This window comes from Salvelinus fontinalis, chromosome 13 (assembly GCF_029448725.1).
Source record: "Salvelinus fontinalis isolate EN_2023a chromosome 13, ASM2944872v1, whole genome shotgun sequence".
In the NCBI taxonomy this organism is placed as follows: Eukaryota; Metazoa; Chordata; class Actinopteri; order Salmoniformes; family Salmonidae; genus Salvelinus; species Salvelinus fontinalis.
In genome coordinates, this window is record NC_074677.1 from 8,796,639 (window position 1) to 8,818,043 (window position 21,405).

The 21,405-nt window shown below is 43.5% G+C and overlaps 1 protein-coding gene across 6 annotated transcripts in view; it reads right to left on the reverse strand.

The window, feature by feature from the left end:
- The window catches only part of LOC129868038 (protein turtle homolog B-like), a 193,598-nt gene that overhangs the window by 69,857 nt on the left and 102,336 nt on the right, over nucleotides 1-21,405 (reverse strand). For all 6 annotated transcript variants that reach the window (XM_055941607.1, XM_055941606.1, XM_055941611.1 and 3 more), the window contains exons 7-8: nucleotides 5,351-5,496; nucleotides 1,009-1,151 (exon numbers count right to left, since the gene is read on the reverse strand). In XM_055941607.1, coding sequence (XP_055797582.1) covers nucleotides 1,009-1,151; nucleotides 5,351-5,496 — 289 coding nt within the window. The remainder of the gene's footprint in view (nucleotides 1-1,008; nucleotides 1,152-5,350; nucleotides 5,497-21,405) is intronic.

Consider the following 21,405-nt stretch of genomic DNA (forward strand, 5'->3'; position numbering starts at 1 on the left):
CCTGCAAAGAGGAGCTGATGAGACTGTGGCTGCCCGATGGAATAGGAAGTGAGAGGTACGCTCGGTCTCCCCATTGTTCTCAATAGTTAAAAGTTCTGAATCAAAGGGGACTGAAGGCAAGGTCAATAAGTAGTGAAAGATTTTGTCTAGGATATATACAACAATTTATCCACCCCTAGAAGCCTGAAACTAGGAAACTTAGTCACTAGTTTAATGCACATGTGAAGTGTAGAAATTACCCACTAAAGTAGCCCTGCAGTTAGCTCAGTTCATCACCTTTGTTGCAGTTCAAAGCTTGAGGGGATTTCCCAGTCTGCCATCCCCAAGCCGGGTAGATGTTGCCCTTCTAGGCACTGTCAGCTTACCCCTTAGCCCTAAACTTAACCATTAGGGGAAAACACAAAACTGACTTTAGATCAGTGTCTTCACCCTACTTAACTGGGCTGTATTCAGTTATCTCAGAAACCCAGAACTAAAATATTCTGTAATTGTGTCAGATGCTCGATGAAGTTCTGGGGGGAGATCGATGTATGAGAAAAGATACTAATGAGACTAGCAAATTCACCACCCATGTAAATAGAGGATTTGGGAACGTCTACGGCCCAAATGTCCCCTCTTACGAAATTCGAAATCGTAATTTGTCCAAATTGTTAGTGACAAAAAATCTGCGCACTGGAACAACGTTCCTCATTAGTCGTCGCATCCCACAGTCTGTTGACAGACGCTACGATAACATACCATCCTATGCGTCTGTCCGCAAGTGATTATGTATTCAGTGATGTCAAATGTTCTGAACATTACAGATAGAAATAGAACTGACACCATCCCTTATCCTACCTAACAGATAATCATATTGGTTCTACACAATACATTTGTCTCTGAACGTTTTGGCTCATATTCATTCGGAACCAAACGCAAGCAAAGCTACTGAAACAGAGAGGGACTTTTTTTACCCATTGCAAGACATTTTGCTCCGGTGTGCTCTAATGAATACGACCCTCGACTCACCTTCTCTATCCGGAGAGGGTTGCCATCTTTGGTCCACTTGACCAGCGTGGCGGGTGGGTTGGCGTCCACCGGGCAGCGGATGAAGCCTGGCAGGCCGATGGCCACGTAGATGGCAGGTGGCATGTCTTTGACACGGGCAGGGTCTGAGGCGAGAAATGTTTTTATTGGACATAGGAGAGATGGTGGGAAAAGTAGAGAGTTTGTCACAAAGGCAGTGGGCTGGATTGGAACCCACGATGACACGGGCAAACATACAATGGTGTAGGCAGTGGCACTAACCTCTAGCTAGACCATCCAGGTCACAAGATAAATATCATACTAAAACATTATCTTTATTGTAGAGTAACATTGGTAGTGATTATGGGACCAGTACTTCAGCAGGAGCCAGGCGAAATAACACGGGCTGTCGTAACATGATAAACTGTGCTTCTGTAGCAGCTGGTCTGAGAGCAGTAGCTGTTCATGTGGAGGTTGTGTGTGTGTTTAGAGTGGATGAGTAAACACTGACTAGTGAACAGGGAAATATGTTTTTAGTATGTCAATTAATTTCACAAGGAAGGAGAATCTGAGACAGTCACATATGTAGAATGGAATCAACGTGTGGATTAAAATGAGTTTAGAGAAGGCTGTCCTCTTTAGTATTCAGACAGAGGCTTCCATGGCTGAGGCAGTCTGTCTGGAGTCACGGCTAATTTAACTTTATCCGGCAACAAGGATAGACGACAGGAAAGAGGAGTTGGAACTGAAAGTCAATACACCAGCTTTTAACTTTGAACAACCCCGGAAGCAGGAGAAGAGTAGGGGTGCTTAGCAAAATTATGTCAAAGTGTGCCGTTTCAAAGAACCATATACCCTATATTTTTACACTTTGGTGGCTGTGTAAGTGGATCAGCTCAGTCCAACTTGTTTTGGCTTGGCCCAGTTCAGCTCAGGTGTGTGAAAAGCCCTATATAGTGACAGATTCGCCACTACACCCCTACACCCCTTACATTACACAAATCAGGTTTCCACTAGATAGCACAGCCACAAAGTCAAAATTGCTTGATCGTAAAAATTCATTAAAACTAAAATTTGCTTTTTGGTCTTAATTTAAGGTTAGGCAAAAGGTTAGCAGTGTGGTTAAGGTTAGGGTTAGGTTTAAAATCAAGTTTTAAGAAGATACATTGTAGAAATGGCCGGGGTTTATGAATTTGTGGCTGTGGTAACTAGTGACAACCCACAAACCAAAAAACTCGTCTGCACTTCCCATTCTTTCCCTCCGTGTTATCTAACCTTTTACAGGACAAGTCTCAGGCTGTGTCGGTTCTGATGGATAATATCTGTGGCTTAATGGCAGATTCAGACATTGTCATCTGCTCAAAGCCCTGTACATATGGCCACAAAGCCATGCTCCACAAAGAGCTAATGGATATCCGTCCGACGGCCGGTGCAGCTCAGAAAGGAGCGGTTTAGAAAAAACATAATGCTTGGCGAGGTGCCACAGTCTATTTATAGGAAAGATGAGGGGGGTAGTGCCACTCTCGATACAGCTAGCATACACACACACTCACACTTATCTAACATGCACATATCCACACATGTATTTATGTCTCTCTCTCTCTCTCTCTCTTCTCTCTCTCTCTCTCTCTCTCTCTCTCACACACACACAGACTGTAATCTTGTCGTCGTGCTGCAGTGCCATCAGTGGTCTAGTGGGGCCGCTATCGCCCACGCTGCCTGTCTGCCTGCTTCCCTGCCTGCCTGGCGTCTGGAGCTGACATCACTGCAGAGGAGAGGGTTTCCACAGAGGATGATGTCACCTCTCCCCCCCCTCCTCTCTTTCACTCTCCCTTTCCCTCGCTTTTGCAGGTCCTGTCACACGCACGCAGCACCGAAACAGCAGGTCACGGTGGACAAATTCGGTCTGTGTGTGTGTGTGGCGTGTGTTGTGGCATGTGTGAGTGTGAACATTAGAGTGTGTGTGTTTGTATGTGTGTGTGAGTGTGTGTGGCTGCCTCCATGGTACTGCTCTCCTGGGGCAGGTATAGAAGCATGGCAGCATGCACCCCAACCATCCCCCCAAAGAGAGGGCACAGAGATGGGGGGGTTACAGCTAAGAGGGGGAAGAGAGGGGGAAGAAAGGGAAGGAAGACAAGGAGGGAGAAGAGAGAATAGGAGCGATAGAAGGAGAGAGCGAGAAAGATTAGGTTGACAATGTGGATTCAGAGAGGTAGGAGATGATGAGAGGAGAAACAGAAAGAGAGATGGAGAGAATATTCTTATTTTTATTCCCAGCCCCTGTCCCCGCAGGAAGCTGCAGATGCCTCTTGCTAGGCCGTCATTGTAAGTAAGAATTTGTTCTTAATTGACTTGCCTAGTTAAATAAAGGTTCAATTTAAAAAATAGACAGCGAGAGAGAGAGAGAGAGAATTAAGAGATGGAGAGAGAAAGCATATCCTGGTAGTTCAGTCTATCTACATCCTACCACCCTAAAAACCCTGGAGATACAGTAATCACACTATACCACTACTAATCTGCTCCAACTCTCAACAAAGACCTCAGTGGCAGCCGAGCAGACAAGAATATCATCCAAAGTCTAAAAATAGAACAGCGCTAGATAGCTAGCAATCTCTCGCTCTCTGCATCCTGGCTCTAGCAGTGACTTGCTTTGGGAAAAGAAAAAAGCTCCCTCTATCTCTGTGTCAAAAAAGTGTCTGGTCTCTGAAAGCAATGGTGTAATGCTTCCTCCCCCCCTCATGACTGGTGCTGTTTTCTCCTGCTTGGGCCCTGAGAAAAAAAAATCTAATTTAGAGCCGTGGAGGAGGAGATAGAGCGGGGGAATGCAACATGTCTGTTGCCTTGGCTACCCAGACGAGTCACTACCCACCGACGCGGGGCCACATCTCTGTGGTGGATGGGTATTACCGGTGCGCAACATTCATCCTCTCCTCCATTAATTTAGATTACAATACATCTGATTTACCTCGGGGGAATGACAGGGCTGGAGTTTTTGAATGTCACGACTCATGAGTGAAAGGCGGGTTGTGTGTAATATTGATTAATTCTGATCAAACACAAAGCCTGTGTGACTGAAAAACTAAAGAAAGAGAGCATTTAATTCGAGGAGAACATTGGTGAAAGTGACTCAAATGACTTTGAAGAAGAGTGACTTCAAGGTCACTGTTTCAATTCTAACCCGCAGGGCTCCCGGGAATGGTGTGTGTGTGTGTGTGTGTGTGTGTGCGTGTTGGGGTTTAGAGACACAGTGTGTGTAGTGGTTGAATGGGATCACGGTTAGGGCTAATATGCCCACTTGGCATATGGGGTGGGGGGTCTGAAATTGTCTCGGAGACCACACACCAGTGTAACCTCCAATTAATCTCAATTACACAGTGCAGTGGATAGAGAGAGAGAGGGGTTCTATTTAACTAAGTCTATACCAGGGTTCCCCAACTGGTGACATGATTTTATATAAATAAATCAATTGTTTGAGTGATTTTTATTTTGGAAATCTGTTCCAAAGTATTCCCACGCATAATAGAGAGGTATATGTGTTCATATATAAATGAAAGCTAGGTTTAAAATTATTATGTTTTTGTCAAATATTCTATCTGTTTGGGCTTCTTGTGGTCAATTTGCAGTCTAGAATTATTTGTAATTATGTTCCGGTCCCCTGACCATCCGCTCAAGAAAAACAATCCGCCCGCGGCTAAATCTAGTTGATGATCCCTGGTGCATACCATGGCCAGATATCGTGCCATATTTCCTGTAAAGCTTTATCGCCATTAAATGTACATACAGTAATATGGAAACTGGTATTTGGCTTGTGATTCATAGGGTGGTTAGGTAGTATAACACTCATTAAGTAGAGAACAGCATCAGCAGGACTGAATGTACACAGTTGCAGTGGGACTGCTCAATAGCACAGCTGCAGGTTCAAGTTGCTCTTATAAGCACAGATCTAGGATCAGTCAATCAATGTCCTAAGTGCGTCTGATGAGTAGAATTAGAATTGTTAGAGTAGGATGGATCTTGCTGGAGTGTACACCCTCTGATGAACACGACCCACATCTTGACAAGCGCAGGGTGGTAGGTAGCCTCGAGGTTAGAGCGTTGTGCCATAACCGAAAGGTCGCTAGTTCGAATACCGTAACCGACAAGGTGAACAATCAGTCGCTGTGCCCTTGAGCAAAGCACTTAACACAAATTTCTCCAGGGCTGCTCTACAATGGTGACCCTGGCCGTGACCCCACTCCCTGCGGGTGTCTCAGAGGGATATGCAAGAAAAACATGTGTAACAGGACAAATTATTATTATGATAAGGGGTATGGGTTGACTGTAGAGGATAGGGCGAGACACTCACAGTGCACTGTGAGCTGGGCCGAGGCGGATGGGGGCCGGCCCAGGCTGTTGCTGGGGCTGCAGGTGAATCTCCCAGCATCCTCTGGCTTCACACTGCCAATGATGAGCGAGCCGTCCACCAGAATACTGACCCTGTCCCTCAGGCCACTGCAGAGGAGTGATGGAGCGAGAAGGAGGGAGGAAGATAGGGAGGGAAGAGCATCAAAGTAGCGTCTATAACCACGTCATTGACTCAATGGGTCAAATCTTAACTTCCACAACATGCATTTTTACCTATTCGTGCATTAATCTCAATGGGAAACTTAAAGTTCAAATTCAACTTAAGTGGAAGTTAGGATTTGCCCCAATGACACAGACATATGTGTGACTTTGAAAAGTAATGCTGAATATTGCTGCTGAAATAAGCCGTGTCCTCAGAGCATCCTCAAATCATGTGCAGCTGGCTGGAGTGTTTACGGTCATATTCAATCTCTCCATATCCCAGTCTGTTGTCCCCAATTTTTTCAAGATGTCCACCCTTGTTCCTGTACACAAGAAAGTGAAGGTAACTGAACCAAATTACTATTGACCCGTAGCACTCACTTCTGTCATCCTGAAGTGCTCTGAGATGCTAGTTAACGACCATATCACGTCCACCTTACTTGACAACCTAGACCCACTACAATTCGCATACCGCCCCAACAGATCCAAGGATGATGCAATCGCCATTGCACTGCACACGACCCTATCCCACCTGTACAAGAGAAATACCTATGTAAGAATGCTGTTCATAGAGTACAGCTCAGCCTTGAACACCATAGTGCCCTCCAAACTCATCACTAACCTCGGCGCCCTGGGTCTGAACCCCGCTCTGTGAAACTGGGTCCTGGACTCCCTGATGGGTCGACCTCAGGTGGTGAAGGTAGGCAACAACACCTCCGCCACGCTGATCCTCAACACTGGGGCCCCACAGGGGTGCGTGCTCAGCCCCCTTCTGTACTCACTGTTCACCTATGACTGCAGGCCACCCACGTCTCCAACTCATTTGCTGATGAAACAACAGTGGTAGGCCTGATTATAAACAATGACAAGACAACCTACAGGGAGGAGATGATAGTCCTGGCAGAGTGATGCCAGGAAAATAACCTCTCCCCCAACGTCAACAAAACGAAGAAAGCTGATTGTGGACTAAAGGCGACAGCAGAAAAGCACGCCCACATCCACATTGAAAGAAGAAAGGGTCAAAAGCTTCAAGTTCCTCATCGTGCACATCACTGAAGACCTGAAATGGTCCCTTCACACAGAAAGTGTGGTGAAGAATGTGCAGCAGCGCCTCTTCAACCTCAGGAGGCTGAAGAAATTTGGTTGACCCCTAAGACCCTCACGAACTTCTACAGACGCACCACTGAGAGCATCCTGATGAGCTGTATCACCGCCTGTTACGGCAATTTCACCGTCCGCAACCGCAGGGGCACACTACCTGTCCTCCAGGACATCTACAGCACCCGGTGTCACAAGAAGGCCAAGAATATCATCAAGGACCTCAGCCACCTAAACAAGGGACTGTTCACCCCACTACCATCTAGAAGGAGGAGATAGTACACGTAGGTGAATCAAAGCTGGGACAGAGAGACTAATAAACAGCTTCCATCTCCAGGCCATCAGACTGTTAAACATTCACCACTAGCTGGCCTTCGCCCAATACCCTGCCCTGAACCATAATAACTGTTACTAGCTGGTTACCACCCACCATTAATGTTTACATACGGTTTTACTCGCTTTATATGTATATACTGTATTCTAGTCATGGCTCATCCTATACAAGTACGACACCTTTTCAATGCCATACTGTCTATACACACCATTATATACAGTGCATTCGGAAAGTATTCAGACCCCTTCATTTTTTCCAAATTTTGTTACGTTACAGCCTTATTCTAAAATTGATTAAATTGTTTTTTTCCTCATCAATCAACACACAAATACCCCATAATTATAAAGCAAAAACAGGTTTTTGGAAATTGTTGTAAATTTATTACAAATAAAAAACTGAAATATCACATTTACATAAGCATTCAGACCCTTTACTCAGTACTTTGTTGAAGCACCTTTGGCAGCGATTACAGCCTCAAGTCTTCTTGTGTATGACGCTACAAGCTTGACAAACCAGTGTTCTGAGTTTCTCCCATTCTTCTTTGCAGATCCTTTCAAGCGCTGTCAGGTTGGATGTGGAGCGTTGCTGCCCAGCTATTTTCAGGTCTCTCCAGAGATGTTCGATCGGGGTCAGGGTCTGGCTGGGCCACTCAAGGACATTCAGAGACTTGTCCCGAAGCTACTCCTGCGTTATCTGGCTGTGTGTTTAGGGTCGTTGTCCTGTTGGAAGGTAAACCTTCACCCTAGTCTGAGGCCCAGACTTTCATCAGACCAGAGAGTCTTGTTTCTCATTCTCCGAGAGTCTCTAGGTGCCTTTTGGCAAACTCCAAGCGGGCTGTCATGTGCCTTTTACTGAGGAGTGGCTTCCGTCTGGCCACTCTATCACAAAGCAGGGATGCAAACTGGTGAGGGCCTGAAAAAGGTGACACTTTGTTTTTGCACCGAAACATGCAAAACAATCCCTGCTAGGGGGAAATGCAGGTTTTAACTAATTAATCAAAGAATATGATCTACATGATCAGTCTCTGTGTCTAAAATAAAAAGTGGTTAATGTGAACCTAACTCACAGCTAAAAAATGTAAAGAACGCAATCCAATGTTATTTGTTGCCTAGACTTTACTGCAAATGACACTCAAGTCTTGAGAAAAAACAATACACTAATATTGCAGTTAGCCATGACAGCCTTTATATTAGAACGCTTGTGACCACACACATCTAAATATTGCACTTGGGAAAAAAACATCTTAAGTAGAAATAGAATGAAACAAACAGGCATTCTATTTTTGTTCTATTATAGTGGCCACCGATCAAGTGCACAAGGCTACATGTGTGCAAAAATAACGTTGACTGAGTAAAAAATGTAATAATTCTCCCTCACTCACATACAAGTGTTACTGTCAAGTTCAACACAACAAAAGCAATATCTTGGGCTACACTGCACATTATTACATTGTACACTTTCTGCCTGTGGACATCTGTTCTACAATGTGCCAGTAGAGCAAGATACCCTTTGTTGGCATAATTGATCTTATTCAGGCAGAGAGTACACCTGCCATACTCCTTTTTATCCACATAACTTAACCACATAACTTACTGTACTGTAGAGGGAAAACATTAGTTCACAGATAGTAGTGAGTTCATTAGCTAGTTAATTAGTTATGGAAACAAGTTAACTAGTTAACATTTCACACAGATTGCCAGGGTCCAGTAAGCAAATAATGCGTTATAACTTGAGGAACGGCAAGGAGTCATATAACGTTACCAGTTAATACTATTAATACTATAGCGAATTAGTTAGGTTACTAACGTTAGCACATCTCATGTTGTAACGTTAGCTAGCTGACTTTATTAGCCAGCTAATTTTCACAACATAAACTCAATTATTTGATCAGTTCAGTTGGATAATGTTGCTCAACATTTCGCTGGTAAGCTATAACGGATAATTCGATCCAGCTAACGTAAACTCCCTCACTTTTGTACATCGCCTTGGTCCGTACAATTGACCTTATTTTAGCGCCCCAAAAACGTAATACTTCCAGATCAACTGTAATGTCAATGCCATTGTAAAGCACAATTTCTCCCCTTTCAAACAATATCAATGACATGGGCTCCACGCTGCCCGTTTCTGCATAATTCAACAAGGCAATGAGCTCCGTCGGGTCTTTTTAAAAATGGCGGGTGGGGAAGCAAAACTAATGCGCGATAGTGAGAAGGACAGTTGTCGTGTCGGAAAACTGCTTTTTTTCACTCAATCTGTCCAATTTATCACCTTATCGCCTCTAAAATGTAAATAAATCACAATAAAGAGTTTATATAATGTGTCATTACATACCTATTTGAAGGCTTGTGTCGAATTTGAATCGGGTTTTTAGGGCGGTGCTAAAGTGATCTTCAGAAGTAAACAGCGGCTTTGAGAGTCATGATCTCATGCAGTGATGACGCAAAAAATGAATAGGTATCTCCCCCTTACCCCGTCACTGTCCATTTCTTGTTTTTAAATGATGAGAGAAGTGCTACACCTGGTGGAGAGAGATTGTAAGACAGAAATAGTAGCTTTATGCATGCTGTACGTTACGGCATGACAGGTCATGATGTAACGGAGGTTCCGTTTTTTCAACTTTTCTCCAATACTATAGAGCCATTACCACGTCGATCAATGCTTGAATAGAAACGTAGTTCACACCCCAGATTTTGAAGTCAACACAGTCGCTACAGTCCCATTAGTTTTCTTTGCAGCCTTGTTTGAATGTCGCGGTTGCGCACATTTGTACGGAATGGGGTGAGTTTACGATAGCAAGATACTTAACAATGATAACAATATCTGTTCCACCACACTTTCTCCCTCACCTCAAATTTTTCAAATTCCAGTTTTCGGTTACAGCTCATGAAGTAAGCTTCATCAACTTCTCACCCCTGTTTCCATGGTCAGGCTTCTCACCCCTGTTTCCGTGGTCAGGCTTCTCACCCCTGTTTCCGTGGTCAGGCTTCTCACCCCTGTTTCCGTGGTCAGGCTTCTCACCTACCTCTTCGTTATCGTTAGGTCATATGATTGAGTGTAGTCTGGCCCAGGAGTGTGAAGGTGAACGGAAAGGCTCTGGAGCAACGAACCGCCCTTGCTGTCTCTGCCAGGCCGGTTCCCCTCTCTCCACTGGGATTCTCTGCCTCTAACCCTGTTACAGGGGCTGAGTCACTGGCTTGCTGGTGCTCTTTCATGCCGTCCCTAGGAGGGGTGCGTCACTTGAGTGGGTTGAGTTACTGACGTGATCTTCCTGTCTGGGTTGGCGCCCCCCCTTGGTTTGTGCTGTGGTGGAGACCTTTGCGGGCTATACTCGGCCTTGTCTCAGGATTGTAAGTTGGTGGTTGAGGATTTCCCTCTAGTGGTGCGGGGGCTGTGCTTTGGCAAAGTGGGTGGGGTTATATCCTTCCTGTTTGGCCCTGTCCGGGTGTTTCTTCGGATGGGGCCACAGTGTCTCCTGACCGCTCCTGTCTCAGCCTCCAGTATTTATGCTGCAGTAGTTTATGTGTCGGGGGGCTAGGGTCAGTTGGTTATACCTGGAGTACTTCTCCTGTCTTATCCAGTGTCCTGTGTGAATTTAAGTATGCTCTCTCTAATTTTCTCGTTCTCTCTTTCTCTCTGAGAACCTGAGCCCTAGGACCATACGTCAGGACTACCGGGCATGCTGACACCTTGCTGTCCCCAGTCCGCCTGGCCTTGCTGCTATTCCAGTTTCAACTGTTCTGCCTGCGGTTACGAAACCCCTACCTGTCCCAGACCTGCTGTTTTCAACTCTTAATGATCGGCTATGAAAAGCCAACTGAGATTTATGCCTGATTATTATTTGACCATGCTTGTCATTTATGAACATTTTGAAAATCTTGGCTCTCTCTAATTTTCTCCTTCTCTCTTTCTTTCTCTCGGAGGACCTGAGCCCTAGGACCCTCCGTCGGGACTACCGGCCGTGGTGACTCCTTGCTGTCCCCAGTCCGCCTGGCCTTGCTGCTATTCCAGTTTCAACTGTTCTGCCTGCGGTTATGGAACCCCTACCTGTCCCAGACCTGCTGTTTTCAACTCTTAATGATCGGCTATGAAAAGCCAACTGAGATTTATTCCTGATTATTATTTGACCATGCTTGTCATTTATGAACATTTTGAAAATCTTGGCTCTCTCTAATTTTCTCCTTCTCTCTTTCTTTCTCTCGGAGGACCTGGGCCCTGGGACCATGCGTCGGGACTGCCGCCCGTGGTGACTCCTTGCTGTCCCCAGTCTGCCTGGCCTTGCTGCTATTCCAGTTTCAGCTGTTCTGCCTGCGGTTATGGAACCGCCACCTGTCCCAGACCTGTTGTTTTTCAACTCTTAATGATCAGCTATGAAAAGCCAACTGAAAATTATTCATGATTATTATTTGACCATGCTTGTCACTTATGAAATTTTTTGAACATCTTGGCATAGTTCTGTTATAATCTCCACCCGGCACAGCCAGAAGAGGACTGGCCACCCCTCATAGCCTGGTTCCTCTCTAGGTTTCTTCCTAGGTTTTGGCCTTTCTAGGGAGTTTTTCCTAGCCACCGTGCTTCTACACCTGCATTACTAGCTGTTTGGGGTTTTAGGCTGGGTTTCTGTACAGCACTTCGAGATATTAGCTGATGTACGAAGGGCTATATAAAATAAAATTGATTGATTGATTGATTGATCGTTCCGGGGAGGCGCTGCTGTCAATTACCTGGCAAACTGCCGAGTGCGCGCTGATGCTGGAACTAGAAAATAGTTTTTCTTTTCCTCATCAGTCGCATGCTGCTTTCTGTTGTTATGTGAACGATTAGCTGAGCATTGGATACAGCCAGTATTGCTCCAAACGCGCATCACTCGTTCGCATACAAGCAAATGTGCATCACTCGATCGCATACAGCCAGTAGTCATCCAAAGCCACGAATCATGTAGGTCACCTATTTTGGATTCAAAACAGAGAATTTCGCCAAAGGTGACTAGTTTGCATCCCTGATAAAGGCCTGATTGGTGGAGTGCTGCAGAGATGGTTGTCCTTCTGGAAGGTTCTCCCATCTTCACAGAGGAACTCACCTCCCTGACCAAGGCCCTTCCCCCGATTGTTCAGTTTGGCCGGGCGACCAGCTCTAGGAAGAGCCTTGGTGGTTCCAAACTTCTTCCATTTAAGAATGATGGAGTCCACTGTGTTCTTAGGGACCTTCAATGTTGCAGACATTTTTTGCTTCCCTTCCCCAGATCTGTGCCTCGACACAATCCTGTCTCGGAGCTCTAAATCAAATCAAATCAAATTGTATTGGTCACATACACATGGTTAGCAGATGTTAATGCAAGTGTAGTGAAATGCTTGTGCTTCTAGATCCGACAGTGCAGTAATATCTAACAAGTAATCTAACAAATTCACGACAACTGCCTTATAAACACAAATGTAAAGGGAAGAATAAGAATATGTACATATAGATATATGGATGACTGATGGCCATGCGGCATAGGCAAGATGCAGTAGATGGTATAGAATACAGTATATACAGATGAAGTCGGATGTTTAGATACACCTTACCCAAATACATTTAAACTCAGTTTTTCACAATTCCTGACATTTAATCTTAGTAAAAAGGTCAGTTAGGATCACCACTTTATTTTAAGAATGTGAATTGTCAGAATAATAGTAGAGAAATTGATATATTTCAGCTTTTATTTCTTTCATCACAATCCCAGTGGGTCAGAAGTTTACATACACTCAATTAGTATTTGGTAGCATTGCCTTTAAATTGTTTAACTTGGGTCAAACGCTTTGGGTAGCCTTCCACGAGCTTCCCACAATAAGTCGGGTGAATTTTGACCCATTCCTCCTGACAGAGCTGGTGTAACTGAGTCAGGTTTGTAGGACTCCTTGTTCGCACATGCTTTTTCAGTTCTGCCCACACATTTTCTATGGGCTTGAGGTCAGGGCTTTGTGATGGCCACTCCAATACCTTGATTTTGTTGTCCTTAAGCCATTTTGCCACAACTTTGGAAGTATGCTTGGGGTCATTGTCCATTTGGAAGACCCATTTACGACCAAGCTTTAACTTCCTGATTGATGTCTTGAGATGTTGCTTCAATATATCCACATCATTTTCCTCCCTCATGATGCCATCTATTTTGTGAACTGCACCAGTCCCCCTTGCAGCAAAGCACTCCCACAACATGATGCTGCCACCCCCGTGTTTCAGGGTTGGGATGGTGTTCTTCGGATTGCAAGCATCCCCCTTTTTCCTCCAAACATAACAATGGTCATTATGGCCGAACAGTTCTATTTTTGTTTCATCAGACCAGAGGACATTTCTCCAAAAAGTACGATCTTTGTCCCCATGTGCAGTTGCAAACCGTAGTCTGGCTTTTTTATGGTGGTTTTGGAGCAGTGGCTTCTTCCTTGCTGAGCGGCCTTTCAGGTTATGTCGATATAGGACTCGTTTTATTGTGGATATAGATACTTTTGTACCTGTTTCCTCCAGCATCTTCACAAGGTCCTTTGCTGTTGTTCTGGGATTGATTTGCACTTTCGCACCAATGTACATTCATCTCTAGGAGACAGAACGCGTCTCCTTCCTGAGCGGTATGACGGCTGCGTGATCCCGTGGTGTTTATACTTGCGTACTATTGTTTGTACAGATGAAAGTGGTACCTTCAGGCGTTTGGAAATTGCTCCCAAGGATGAACCAGACTTGTGGAGGGCAACAATTATTTTCTGAGGTCTTGGCTGATTTTTCCATGATGTCAAGCAAAGAGGCACTGAGTTTGAAGGTAGGCCTTGAAATGCATCCACCGGTACACCTCCAATTGACTCAAATTATGTAAATTAGCCTATCAGAAGCTTCTAAAGCCATGACATAATTTTCTGGAATTTTCCAAGCTGTTTAAAGGCGCAGTCAACTTAGTGTATGTAAACTTCTGACCTACTGGAATTGTGATACAGTGAGTTATAAGTGAAATAATCTGTCTGTAAAAAATTGTTGGAAAAATGACTTGTGTCATGCACAAAGTAGATGTCCTAACCGACTTGCCAAAACCATAGTTTGTTAACAAGAAATTTGTGGAGTGGTTGAGAAACAAATTTTAATGACTCCAACCTAAGTGTATGTAAACTTCCGACTTCAACTATATATATATATATATATATGTGTGTATGTGGAGGTCTAAAATATGTGTGCAAAACATTAAGAACACCTGCTCTTTCTTGTTAAATCCACTTCAATCAGTGTAGATGAAGTGGTGAATGGCACATGACAAAATATTTGTGTTTTATTTATTTTGAATCTTTATTTAACTAGGCAAGTCAATTAAGAACAAATTCTTATTTACAATGATGGCCTACCAAAAGGAAAAAGGCCTCCTGCGAGGACAGGGGCTGGAATTAAAAATCAAAAATTAAGTGAAAATATAGGACACAACACACATCACGACAAGAGACACCACAACACTACATAAAGAGAGACCTAAGACAACAACATAGCCTGACAGCAACACATGAAAACACAGCATGGTAGCAACACAACATGACAACAACATGGTAGCAACACAATATGGCAGCAGCACAACATGGTAGGAGAACAAAACATGGTACAAACATTATTGGGCACAGACAACAGACTAAAGGGCAAGAAGGTACAACTGTCAGTAAGCGTGTCCATGATTGAGTCTTTGAATGAAGAAATGGACATAAAATTGTCCAGTTTGAGTGTTTGTGACGGGAATTTGTTCTTAACTGACTTCCCTAGTTAAATAAAGGTAAAAAGAACAAAAAAGCATTTACTCTGTGAAGCATTTGGGCTGCAATCTGAGATGCAGTTAACTCTAATGAACTTATCCTCTGCAGCAGAGGTAACTCTGGGTCTTCCTTTCCTGTGGCGGTCCTTATGAGAGACGGTTTCATCATAGTGCTTGATGGTTTTTGCAACTGCACATGAAGAAACTTTCAAATTCTTTAATTTTTGGTCTTTTACCAAATAGGGCCATCTTCTGTATACCATCCCTACCTTGTCACAACACAACTGATTAGCTCAAATGCCTTAAGGAGGAAAGAAATTCCACAAATTAACTTTTAAGAAGGCACACCTGTTATTTGAAATGTATTCCAGGTGACTACCTCATGAAGCTGGTTGAGAGATTGCCAAGAGTGTGCAAATTTCATATGTGTTATTTTATAGTTTTGATGTCTTCACAATTATTCTACAATGTAGAAAATAGTAAAAATAAAGAAAAACCCTGGAATGAGTAGGTGTGTCCAAACTTTTGACTGGTACTGTATATATACATTGAACAAAAATATAAACTCAACATGCAACAATTTAAAACATTTAATTTAGAGTTCATATAAGGGTTGAGTTAGAGTTCATATTCATATCAGTCAATTGAAATAAATAAATTAGGCCCGAATCTATGGATTTTACATGACTGGGAATACAGATGTCGGTCACAGATACCTTAAAAGTAAAGGTACGGGCGTGGATCAGAAAACCAGTCAGTACCTGGTGTGAACATTTGCCTCATCAGAGCGACACATCTCCTTTGCATAGAGTTGATCAGGCTGTTGATTGTGGCCAGTGGAATGTTGTCCCACTCCTCTTCAATGGCTGTGCGAAGTTAATGGATATTGGCGGGAACTGGAACACACTGTCGTACACATCGATCCAGAGCATCCCAGACATGCTCAATGGGTGACATGTCTGGGGAGTATGCAGGACATTTTCAGTACAGTTGAAACCAAGATTAATCCGTGAAGAGCACACTTTTCCAGCGTGCCAGTGGCCTTCGAAGGTCTAAACTGCACTCAGGTCAAGACCCTGGTGAGGATGACGAGCACGCAGATGAGCTTCCCTGAGACGGTTTCTGACAGTTTGTGAAGAAATCCTTCGGTTGTGCAAACCCACAGTTTCATCAGTTGTCCGGGTGTCTGGTCTCAGACTATCCCGCAGGTGAAGAAACCAGATGTGGAGGTCCTGGGTTTGCGTGGTTACACGAGGCCTGCGGTTGTGAGGCCGGTTGGACATACTGCCAAATTCTCTAAAATGACATTGGAGGTGTCTTATGGTAGAGAAATTAACATTCAATTCTCTGTCAACAGATCTGGTGGACATTCTTGCAGTCAGCATGCCAATTGCACGCCCCTAAAATCATGCTGTTTAATCAGCTTCTTGATATGCCACACCTGTCAGGTCGATGGATTATCTTGGCAAAGGAGAAATGCTCACTAATAGGAATGTAAACAAATTTGTGCAAAACATTTCAGAGAATTAAGCTTTTTGTGCATACGGAAGATTTCTGGGATCTTTTATCTCAGCTCATGAAACATGGAAACAATAATTTACATGTTGTGTTTATATTTTTGTTATATTCTGTATATACACTGCTCAAAAAAAGAAAGGGAAAACTAAAATAACACATCCTAGATCTGAATGAATGAAATATTCTTATTAAATACTTTTTTCTTTACATAGTTGAATGTGCTGACAACAAAATCACACAAAAATAATCAATGGAAATCACATTTATCAACCCATGGAGGTCTGGATTTGGAGTCACACTCAAAATTAAAGTGGAAAACCACACAACAGGCTGATCCAACTTGATGCAATGTCCTTAAAACAAGTCAAAATGAGGCTCAGTAGTGTGTGTGGCCTCCACGTGCCTGTATGACCTCCCTACAACGACTGGGCATGCTCCTGATGAGGTGGCGGATGGTCTCCTGAGGGATCTCCTCCCAGACCTGGACTAAAGCATTCGCCAACTCCTGGACAGTCTGTGGTGCAACGTGGCGTTGGTAGATGGAGCGAGACATGATGTCCCAGATGTGCTCAATTGGATTCAGGTCTGGGGAACGGGCGGGCCAGTCCATAGCATCAATGCCTTCCTCTTGCAGGAACTGCTGACACACTCCAGCCACATGAGGTCTAGCATTGTCTTGCATTAGGAGGAACCCAGGGCCAACCGCACCAGCATATGGTCTCACAAGGGGTCTGAGGATCTCATCTCGGTACCTAATGGCAGTCAGGCTACCTCTGGCGAGCACATGGAGGGCTGTGCGGCCCCCCAAAGAAATGCCACCCCACACTATGACTGCCCCACTGCCAAACTGGTCATGCTGGAGGATGGTGCAGGCAGCAGAACGTTCTCCACGGCGTCTCCAGACTCTGTCACATGTGCTCAGTGTGAACCTGCTTTCATCTGTGAAGAGCACAGGGCGCCAGTGGCGAATTTGCCAATCTTGGTGTTCTCTGGCAAATGCCAAACGTCCTGCACGGTGTTGGGCTGTAAGCACAACCCCCCCACCTGTGGACGTCGGGCCCTCATACCACCCTCATGGAGTCTGTTTCTGACCTTTTGAGCAGACACATGCACATTTGTGGCCTGCTGGAGGTCATTTTGCAGGGCTCTGGCAGTACTCCTCCTGCTCCTCCTTGCACAAAGGCGGAGGTAGTGGTCCTGCTGCTGGGTTGTTGCCCTCCTACGGCCTCCTCCACGTCTCCTGATGTACTGGCCTGTCTCCTGGTAGCGCCTCCATGCTCTGGACACTACGCTGACAGACACAGCAAACCTTCTTGCCACAGCTCGCATTGATGTGCCAACCTGGATGAGCTGCACTACCTGAGCCACTTGTGTGGGTTGTAGACTCCGTCTCATGCTACCACTAGAGTGAGAGCACCGCCAGCATTCAAAAGTGACCAAAACATCAGCCAGGAAGCATAGGAACTGAGAAGTGGTCTGTGGTCACCACCTGCAGAACCACTCCTTTATTGGGGGTGTCTTGCTAATTGCCTATAATTTCCACCTGTTGTCTATTCCATTTGCACAACAGCATGTGAAATTTATTGTCAATCAGTGTTGCTTCCTAAGTGGACAGTTTGATTTCACAGCAGTGTGATTGACTTGGAGTTACAATGTGTTGTTTAAGTGTTCCCTTTATTTTTTTGAGCAGTGTATATCTAAATATATTGAACTCTGACATTGCTTGTTCTAATATTTATTAATTTCTTTCTTTTTAGTTTTGGATTATGTGTGCATTGGTTTTGAGCTAGAAACACAAGCATTTTGCTGCACCTGTGATAAAATATGCAAATTAACTTTGATTAGAAATGTGGCTTTACACACAAATGTTAATTAGGTGCAATGTCCAGGTGGCATAGTGTCACGGATTCCCCCGGTACTGCTGCTCATTCCGTGCACCAGTTCCGGAGGTCTACGTCATCGGCCTCTAGGCGTCGCTGAACTGTCTCATTATGCACACCTGATTCCAATTCTCCTGATTAGTAATTGTATATATGTGTCCTCTGTTCACCATTGTCTGGTCGGTTATTGTTCCCATGTCCGTTCCTCTGTGAGTACCTGTGCTTTGTTATTTCGGCTCGCTTGCTGTGTGTATTGTACACTTGTTATTACGGGTCTCGTCCCGTGTAGTGTATTGCGGGTCTCGTCCCATGTATTTATTAGAGGTTTAACCTCGCTCTTTTGTTTGGGTTACATCCCTGTGTTTTTGTATAGGTGTTTGTTTTGGGCTTCGTCCCCTTGCCTTTCATGGCATGTGATATTAAAACCTCCTATTACGTATTCCCGCGTCTGTCTCCAATCATTTATTCAACGTGACATATAGCCTGTTAAATACTGTACATTTTCTAATATCATTGTGTATTAATACCATTGTCTCAACTTCCCTGGGCTCCAATAACAAACTGCCTCCTTATATTGAAACAAGGGCTCTTCCCTTGTCTCTCCTTCCTCCCCATCGCCCTCCACTTAAACATTTCATTCTCTGGGAGTGTGGGAGTTCTCTGGGAGGTTGAAAAAGTGTACAGGCCACGCATGAGTGGATGTGGGATTGCTGGGGGCTAGGTGGAAGTCCCATAATCATAGCTAGTGGAGCGTGGAACGGCACAAGCACTGTGTCACTAGATATTCCTGTCACTAGATATTCCTGTCACTGGGGACAAGGAGGGGTGGTGAAGAAGAGGTGGTGTTGGTGAGGGGGTCCTCTATCTATTGCCTTCTACCTTTTTCCATCTCTATCTTTCTTTGCTTACTGTCTTTCTGTCTCCATTGTGGTGACGCTGTACATACTGTTCTTACTTTGTCCCTTCCACATTCCCTGACTTTGACTCACTAATTTTCTCTATCTTCATTCTCTTATACCTCCTTCCCGACCTCCCTCTGCTTCAGTCTAACTCTTTTCCGTCGGACTGTCTATCTTTATTCCCTACTTTGCTTAAAGAGGTACATGTTACACTCTACCATCCTCTCTTTCAATCTTATTCAATACCTCTCTTCTCCTTCTCTCTACCCTCCCCCCTCCCTATTTATATATAAATTCCCGTTGTACTTTATCAAAAATATTTTCAAAGTCAGTTATGACTTTGAAAGATTTTTCAGTGTTCTATTGTTTCCAGTACTTGTCTTGTATTATCTCCAATGTATCGTCCATGTCAAAAACCTGTCTGACTAGGATGAACAGTACCTTTTTAATTCTATGCGCTATGCAATTTGCTCAAATTTTTGCATCACAACACTGAAGTGTAAGGGGCCTCCATTTTTTTAAATGGACTGGATCGTTATATTTACCACCTGGGTCCTGTTTTAGTAATAGTGAAATCAGACCTTCTTGTTGAGTATCTGTATATTTTTATAGGAGTGGTTAAAACATGCTAATAGCGGTCCCCTGAGTACATAAAAAAAATGGATATCCCTCAATTGGTATGCATGCCATCCAACCCTTGAGTTTCCCTGGCTTAAAGGCTTTAATTGCATCAATAAGTTCCTCCTCTGTAATTTGGCCTTCACATGAGTCTTTCAGTACAGCTGTTAATTCTACATTATTAATAGAAATGGAGGAGACTGAAACAAAAACTTATGCTTAAAGTACTTTGCTTCCTCTTTCAAAATATTGGTGACTGTCATTTGTAACAAGTTTCAGTTAATTCTTTTTGGTAGCATTTCTATGTTGAAAATTAAAAAATGATTTGGTGCATTTTACCCCATCTTCCATCCAGTTTGCTTTATTTTTTAGAATATATTACACTTGGTTTTTCTTCAAAAAGTTCCTCCAGTTCTTTTTGTTTTTCCTCTAACTTATTCTCTACCTCTCAGGTACAGTTTATATTGCTGTCTATCTGTACTGTTAGTCCATCTAGTTCCTTTGTTAATATGAACTCTTTTGACCTATATTGCTTTTGTTTCAAAGATGAGTATTGCATTGCATAGCCCCTAAAAGGACATTTAAAAGTGTCACATTCAATAAAGGGATCTCCTGTACCTATGTTATGTCAGAAAAGGTCCGCCTTGGTTAAAAACAAGTAGTCTTACAATAGGCTTTGCTTACATTGCCAATATCCTCGCCCACTTGAATTCTGTAAGACCAATGTATATGCAAATGATTTGATGGTCCGACCGCATTCTGTCCCCTATCAACACTTTTTACTTTTGGGGCAAGCGAGAATGACATAAGAAAGTAGTCAAGATGACTAGCTTGATGTAGCCTCTGCCATATACAGTACCAGTCAAAAGTTTGGACACACCTACTCATTCAAGGATTTTTCTTTATTTGTACTATTTTCTATATTGTAGAATAATAGTGAATACATAAACTATGAAATAACACATATAGAATTATGTAGTAACCAAAAATATATTTGACATTCTTCAAAGTCGCCACCCTTTGCCTTGATGCTCACCCATCCGGGGGCTTTGGCTTTGTTTGACCAACCCTGTCAGGCAGGCTCAGACTCTTGAGCGGACGATGCTGCTTTAGTGGGTCTTTGACCACGTTTATTTTTCTGTCTTGGTGGAGTATAGACTACTTGCAGTAGGCCTATAAAACAGATAAAGATAACAGATCCTTCGTGTGTGGGTCGCTCTGTTGGGTGTCTAGGATATAGGGTTGGCGAAAGTTCCATCGTGTTAGGACAATAAATAAATAAACTATATTGTAATTTATTTTAAAATGCATATCCCATATCTGCATAAAATTGAAAACTCTCTCTGTTACAACTCCTGCTCGCTGACACACATGGGCTCTGGCTTTTGCAACCAAATTCACTTTTTCACTCACTTAACCCAACACACTTTTTCAATCACACAAACACACACCCCATCTTCCACCACATGTACATACCCACATACTGTGCCTTCGATGTCCTCTGTTTGCGGTGGTTTTATTTCTATCATGTTATTCCTGCCTAATCTCAGGCTTTTGAGTACGTTTGTGTTCCAGTTCCTTATTTGAAGATGTATTATTTAATGAATTGTACTTTCTTTTAATGCTATCTTATCTATTTATAAATACTATAAATAGAAACGTAACTACAAATTATTTTACTACATTCCCTATCTTGAATGGTATTGTGTATTTGAATTGTATTTCTTTATCAATTGTTGTATTTTATCATCTTTTTTT